Source organism: Aphanomyces astaci (genome assembly GCF_000520075.1).
Source record: "Aphanomyces astaci strain APO3 unplaced genomic scaffold supercont1.47, whole genome shotgun sequence".
Lineage (NCBI taxonomy): Eukaryota > Oomycota > Saprolegniomycetes > Saprolegniales > Verrucalvaceae > Aphanomyces > Aphanomyces astaci.
In genome coordinates, this window is record NW_009798310.1 from 166,525 (window position 1) to 173,173 (window position 6,649).

Genomic DNA, 6,649 nt, shown 5'->3' on the forward strand with positions numbered 1-6,649 from the left:
CCACACGAATTTTGGAAATATATATGTGGTCGATTCGATGTCTTGCTTGAAGAGACGGGCCCTTACAAATTTACACAGGTATATGATTGGGTTGGGTCAAATCGCTGAGCCAAACTATGATGATCGTTGATTGGCTCAATTAGTTCAACAGTGTATTTTGATTGGCTAGGACATTCGCAAATACGTGTTGCCTCATTCAACTTGACAGAACGGATTTCACACTCGACGATATTAAAATAAGACGGGGTTGGTTAACTTATGGGGGTCGTGCCGGGCCGCCTTTCTTGCAATATCTGGTTCATGATGTCTTCGTCCGTAGCGTCTAGATATGGCGGGGGCACAAAGGGGGGCTTTCCTATACCCCCTTTGGTCGTTTTGCCCGCACTTCGCTGCTGCCGCGTCACGACCAGCGCCTCTCGAATATGGGTTTCTTTTGACGATTCAATCTTGGGCGACTCGAGCATGAGTTCGTTGATCAATTCCATCGTTGCCAAGTCGTCAATGTCGTGCGAAGTCGTTGCTGGAGGCGTTGCAACCATTCCCCTTGACACGTCCGTCGCAGTATGTGGGGGGGTCTTCAACGCCATCAACATGACCGCATCCAGGCCATGGCCAAAGGACGCAGCATTCGTGGACTCGTAAACTTTCTACGCAAAAAAACCCCCACAGAATGAGGGTTATCTTGTAAACGAACGGCCTTATCAACATATATACACTAGGTAGACATTGAGCGCCAAACTGGCTAGATCCAACGAATCACAAGCGGGGGTGAGGGAGGTAGTTGAACCTACTGATTGGGGTGCGGGGGGTTGTTCCACGATACTTTTTCCATGGGCAAACGATTGCGTGGACTTGACATCCAGCGGTGCCAAGAGAGCTCCCTTGGTTTGGGTTCTGGTGTTGGTTAGTACTGGGTGAGGGTCGTGCTGCGAGACGGGGGGGAATGACGACGTTGATGCAATCGGGTCCACGGACGGTTTGAGCGACGATATCGTCACGTTGCGGGTGTTGAGGCGCCGCGCCATGTCCTTGTCGTCGTCGTCGTCACTCGAGTCGCTCCCCGACTCGCCCGTCTTTGCTGGCACTTTGGTTCCGCTGCCCATCCGTTTGTAGGGCGAGGCTACTACTTTATGACGGAGATCGTCGTTGTCGGTATCCGTTCCTTCGTTATTGGGGTCGCTGGCGTCGCTACGCCAGTCGGTGGACTGCCGAAACTCTGACGCCGCCAGTTTCGACGATGCAGCTGTGTCGCCGTCATCAAATGGTAGCACGTGCGTTTTGCTGGCGTGCTGGTTCGGGATTGCCTGGCTAGGGGGCTTTGTGGAAGATCGAGCCAGTGCCTTGTTGCCCATGTCGGCGGCGTCCAATCCGTGTGCTATTTTCGTTATTGTAATCGGTTACGTTGCTGGTCAATATGCCAAACTACACTTGAAACGTCCCTCAACACTTGGTGGGAAATGCCAAATGAATTTCGAATCCAGCTTGACGTGTATTCGTGAAGGGGGGACGTGTTGGTCCTCGGGGGACCATTGAGGGTCCACAAAATGGCATGTATACTGTATTCCATGTTCTACGTCGCAGTTTGAACGCGATGCTGGGCTGTATAATCGACTGTCTGTCTGTTTTTAGCGAGCGTCAACTTACAGATCAAAGGGGGAGATCGCACATGTAGTATGGTCGCTACAGTAGTTTAGTTCTACGTGAGTTCGTGCTTTGGTATCGAAGAAGCCTGCAATGCAGTGTTGCGTCAATGCCCTCCCCCTTCCACTTCATTTGGCCCCTTCAATTGAGATAATCCAGTGAAAAAACTGGACGACCAGAGGAGTTCTGCTCGGAAATCCATGTGTTTTACGGATATGCATCATTCTACAGGCAACAAACAGTGCGACTTGAATGGGCGCTGACGGCAAAGGTTTTACTTATAAGTGAACGAGCTGAACTCAAAGACCTGTGCAAAGTCCGGACCAGACGGGTGCAGAAACAGGAGTTAAGGGAATCCAGTGTTTGATACCGGAAATGAGTATAAACAGTTCAGGTTGTCAGGGCATCCCCACCGGTGCGACTGTATAATCAGACTGTAAAATACCGTTTTACAGTTCCTGTATTTTGATTTTTGTCAACCCCAGCGGTAAAACTGTAAAACATCCGAATAATGTGGTGGGGATGCTCTCAAGGGTGACAAAACGAACTGTGGGCGGAATCGTGCACTTCACTTTACACACCACTCATCCTGACTTTTATAATTCGGGCAACTTGGGTGGTATAATCGTGACTGACTTGCTAGCATTCGAACGCATAACCAGGGTGGGTGGGACTCGATAAACTACAGTACTTTACACAGCATACTACTAGTATTACTGTAGTTGAATTCGATTAATAGTAACGTTGGTACATAGTTGCGACAGCGTTAGCCATAAGAGACCTCTCAACAACGGCGGCATAGATCTCCTTGACCTTTGCATCCCAGGCAATCTCCTTCTATCGGCGATGCACTTGGAGGATCGGAAACAGGTCATCGCACCGATTTATGATTGTGGTGATGGGCGATAAATAATCACATTTGGGCCAACAATAATATTAATAGTAACAGTTAAGAACATACAGTATCTATCACTGATTAGGTTGTGCTGTACTATGGTACTCCGGAGTAAGTACTTACTATTAGTAGTACTACTCCGGAGTCATAATTAATTGTTGGATGTATCATGCTTTTCATTAAAAATAACCAATGTGGTGAGCAATTGCGATATGAGTCCAACCAGCCTTGCCAGAAGTGTGTTCAATTTCCCTTATAACGTAATGGGTTAATCGTGGACAACCGACCAGTAGAGGGTGTTTCTTGGTTACTACCTCTGTAGTAATACGTTTTAAGGAATAATGGGTGCGTGTTTATGCAACAAAATGAACGGGCCGGAACAAGTTCAGCGATAGAAGCCAATCCCGATGATTCGTCAATAACAGACCACAAGTAAATGGTTCTACAAACCGCGAAGGGGCGGGCAGCTTCTTTGTACTTTGTCATCTGCTGATGGATTAGACTTGATGGACGATGAATCCTTGTGAAATACATAGTCGACCGCCTCAAGACCACCACTACAAGCGCTTGCCCTTGTTCTTTCAGCTTAGAACACGCCGGTAAGAGATCTGAGTGGTCCTTGCCATGCCGGCGTAAGCTTGCCCACAAAAGGAGCGTTCCCAAGTATATTTCCATAGAAAACACATGTAGAACACCAATCGTGGGACGATCGTGCCATTATCGTTGGGCATTTTTCCCAATAGCACATCGGACCAGCCCCTTCATCAAGACCCTCGTCGGACAGAACGGACCAATCACAAGCGACCAACCCAGATTACGCCTCCCCAACTCCCACAACAAAACGATCAGGTAGAAGAAGACATGTTTGTGAGTACCGCCTTACCCGCGAAGGGTGGCGCCGCGATCTCGATGCAGTCGCTGTTGAATCCGTCGAATGAGTTCTCCCCGGCCATCAAGGAAGATCCGTCCCGAGCATCGCGGTCGTTTCCGCCGACCCAACTCAACATGCTCGCCCCCCGATTATCATCATCGAGCAACTTGCCGCCCAAGACAGAGAACCGAGCGAGCAGTGATCGCAAACGGCGGCACGAGAAGGCGAAAGCGCGCTACAACGAGGAAATGGCCGACCTGCAGGACAAATACGATTCGTTGGAACTTCAACTGCACGATTTGAACCTAAACAAACGACAGAAGATTGAAGGACAAGCGCAGTCGACGTGGGAAGGGTTTGCGCGGCGGCAAGCGTGGCAGCGCCAGCAATCCATGATCGAGAACACACGACTCAAGTCGCGCCTGGAGATGCAGATGTCGATCATCCGCGACCTGCAAGGGGTGTTGACAAACCAACCGCTCCTCCTCGTACGTGTGATGTGCAGCTATGTAGTAGCTACATTCTTCCTTGCTGACTCTAACGATCGACACACATATGTAGGAGTCGTCGATCTTGGGGCCGTCCGACATCCCGTACGTGCACTTGACTGTGGATCCCCGCGAGAGGAAACTTGCCGTCGACGCCATCATGCAGAACCAACTGGCGCGAATGCAAGATGTGTTTGCGGAAAACGGCATGTTGCGCACCCAGAACACGTGGAAGCAGGTGTCGGTGCGCTTTGACGAATGCTCCAAGGAGCTTGTGTTTGAGATGTCATTGTCGTTCATCTTCAACGTGCCCATCGGCGATCTCACCTCGGGACTCAACACCGTCGTGACTCCCCGCGTCGACTACTCCGAGTACTCGAACGGATATACCTCGGTACAGTTGTCTTCCACCCATGTCAAGTGTCCCTTGCACATGTACATGTTCAACGTTTTTGGCGCCGTGATCATCTTGGGACATGTTCTCGATGTATGAATAGTATGGGATATGGGGATTTGTTTTTGTTCTATATATAGTATATTTTGACCGATGACTTGTTCATGTTGGGACATGTTTTTCTCTCATGTGTCTCATATCTTTCGCAGATTAGTATTGTGCTTTTGAGTGATATTGCGTGTTGTGGCGTGGTTTCTCGTTGGAATTTAAATCGATTTGATTGGCTACTTCAATTGAGCCCAAAATTATTAACCAATCAAAACCTTCTCAATGAAATTCAACCAATCAGATCGATTGTGGATCGGTTTGGTCGGCGCGATTCGATTGCACCCCCTCCATCCAAATTTGTATCAAATCGACAATATCGAAACAATCTTCTCTTTTTTTTTGGTTGGTGTGTTTGTTGGAGTTTTCGAAAACCCAGGTGGTATATTCGAACTTAGTGCTGTTTTAGTTGCTGGAAACATTCGATTCCAAGACTCAATACATCCGACGCGTGTACACGCTGGACGGCGCGCCCGACGTGCACGTGAACTTTGTCTTTCACAGCTTTGGCACGGCCGATTCGTTTGTCTGGATCGGCCAATCGGTCCTGGAAGACGACGTACACCCGATCCCGGACAACGTCCTCCGCTCCCGCGAAAGCATTTGGTGCTTGGCCGAACCCATCAGCCCCACCCAGTCGCGCCTTCGCAAAGTCCGCCATGTACACCTGATTCCGCCCAAAGCCAAAGACTTTGGCGACGTGTGCGCCGTGGGCAAACTGGCCGAGATCCTCGTCAACTGCTACGCCGCCAACACGGAGCTCTTTGCGCAACTGGTCGAAGCCAACGTGAAAAAGAACTGCAGCGCGCACAATCCCACGCTGCTGATGGAGTCACCGGGCCCGCTGATTCAACTCAATCAGTTTCACCACACTGAAGTGTCCCTTCGCACAACAACGTAATATGGATTGTCGCGTTAACCTTTTAATATTATCACCAGTTTACACAAACACGTGTGGGAATCTCGTGAGATTTTTCGTGAAGTACACTACGTATTAATATGTACTCCGAGTATTTTATTTCCAATGTGCTTTGTTCTTTTTAAACAAACTTGTATCAGCCAATCATTGCTCAGAAATTTACTGTCCATTCTACACGGTTTTATTAGTGAATACTACTCCGGAGTATTAATTGTATCAGCCAATCACGAAGTTTTCCCTCCGCCCAACATGTCATGTACTACTAGTATTACTACTACGTAACGGTTAGTACTACTTCGAGGGAGGGATTTTTCTTCAATTCTTATCCAATTTATTGGTTTTTTAAAAGAAATTAAAATCATCGTTCAGAAAGGCTTATTCGGCTCAACTGTATTTCTCTGTATTTCTATGCAATGCAATATTTGTATGTGATGCGTTAAATGATACTACAATTTCTACAGTAACTTACAGCTGTACCTTGCATTGTACTATTAACCCTATAGGACGGGAAGTCAAAGGCAAGCCAAGTATACATAAGAATAGGCTTGATTACACTATGTTTTCCTCCAGGTGAGAGATTCTATCACCCCGAACTTCAAGTTAAGGGGTGTTTTGATCAGAAATGGTGTATTTTTAATCATTTCTAGTGCGCGTGATATAATCTATCACGTGGGAGGGCCAATCAATTTCCTGAATTGTGGGGTACGTCATACCGGATAACTATAAATCATGAATATAATTATGAACATGCTGAACCAGATAATGCTCCGGATACTGTCATCAGCCAATCAAAGGGGTAACAGGTTTGCACATGCCGCCGATTGTATCCTTATTAAGTTCAAGGAGTGTGGCTTGTGATTGGCTCCAAGTTCAAATTTTGAATTCCAGCCTTTCTTTTTCACTCTTGATTTTGAGTACCACACGTGAAGATAAGCCCGATGACCTCGCCGCTGCGTCATTCAACGCTTCCCTCCACTCCACGATTGACCGCAGGGTCACCGGCCGTACTTTCCATGTCCACTCCAACGCTTCTGAGCGGTCATGTGGAGGCGACTACATGCGTGCTGTGCCATCAAGACCTAGGGATGGCGTTGAGGAAGTGCTCAAGGTGCTCAAACACTTTTCATCACATGTGTGCCATTGAAATTGCCGAGACGCAGGGGTGGAGCGAAGCACCGGAGGGACAGGAGGTACGTTCGACACTACTTATCAAACCCAAGCTAACGCTAGGTAGGTGTGTAGCATCAGATGTCATCAATCGTGGGGTGATATTGCATTCAATTCGTTCGGGTCGCAGCTTTCGTTAGGCTCACAGTTTCCGCAACCTTCTATGTTG

The 6,649-nt window shown here is 48.1% G+C and overlaps 2 protein-coding genes across 3 annotated transcripts; one reads left to right on the forward strand and one right to left on the reverse strand.

The window, feature by feature from the left end:
• Positions 1–251: 251 nt before the first annotated feature.
• Positions 252–1,384, reverse strand: H257_13286 (hypothetical protein; the record flags this gene model as incomplete). Its single annotated transcript, XM_009840754.1, has 2 exons — positions 792–1,384; positions 252–647 (listed from the first exon to the last, which is right to left on the reverse strand). The coding sequence occupies exons 1-2, from the start codon at positions 1,350–1,352 to the stop codon at positions 252–254; spliced, it is 957 nt and encodes a 318-aa protein (XP_009839056.1). The 5' UTR covers positions 1,353–1,384.
• A 1,994-nt stretch (positions 1,385–3,378) lies between these two features.
• On the forward strand, positions 3,379–5,351 carry H257_13287. 2 transcript variants are annotated; one of them, XM_009840756.1, is made up of 3 exons: positions 3,379–3,895; positions 3,969–4,289; positions 4,804–5,351. In XM_009840756.1, the coding sequence occupies exons 1-3, from the start codon at positions 3,398–3,400 to the stop codon at positions 5,293–5,295; spliced, it is 1,311 nt and encodes a 436-aa protein (XP_009839058.1). In that variant the 5' UTR covers positions 3,379–3,397; the 3' UTR covers positions 5,296–5,351. The 2 variants fall into 2 exon arrangements, with proteins under 2 accessions (XP_009839058.1, XP_009839057.1); XM_009840755.1 differs by lacking the exon at positions 4,804–5,351 and having other exon boundaries at positions 3,969–4,574.
• The last annotated feature ends 1,298 nt before the right edge of the window (positions 5,352–6,649 follow it).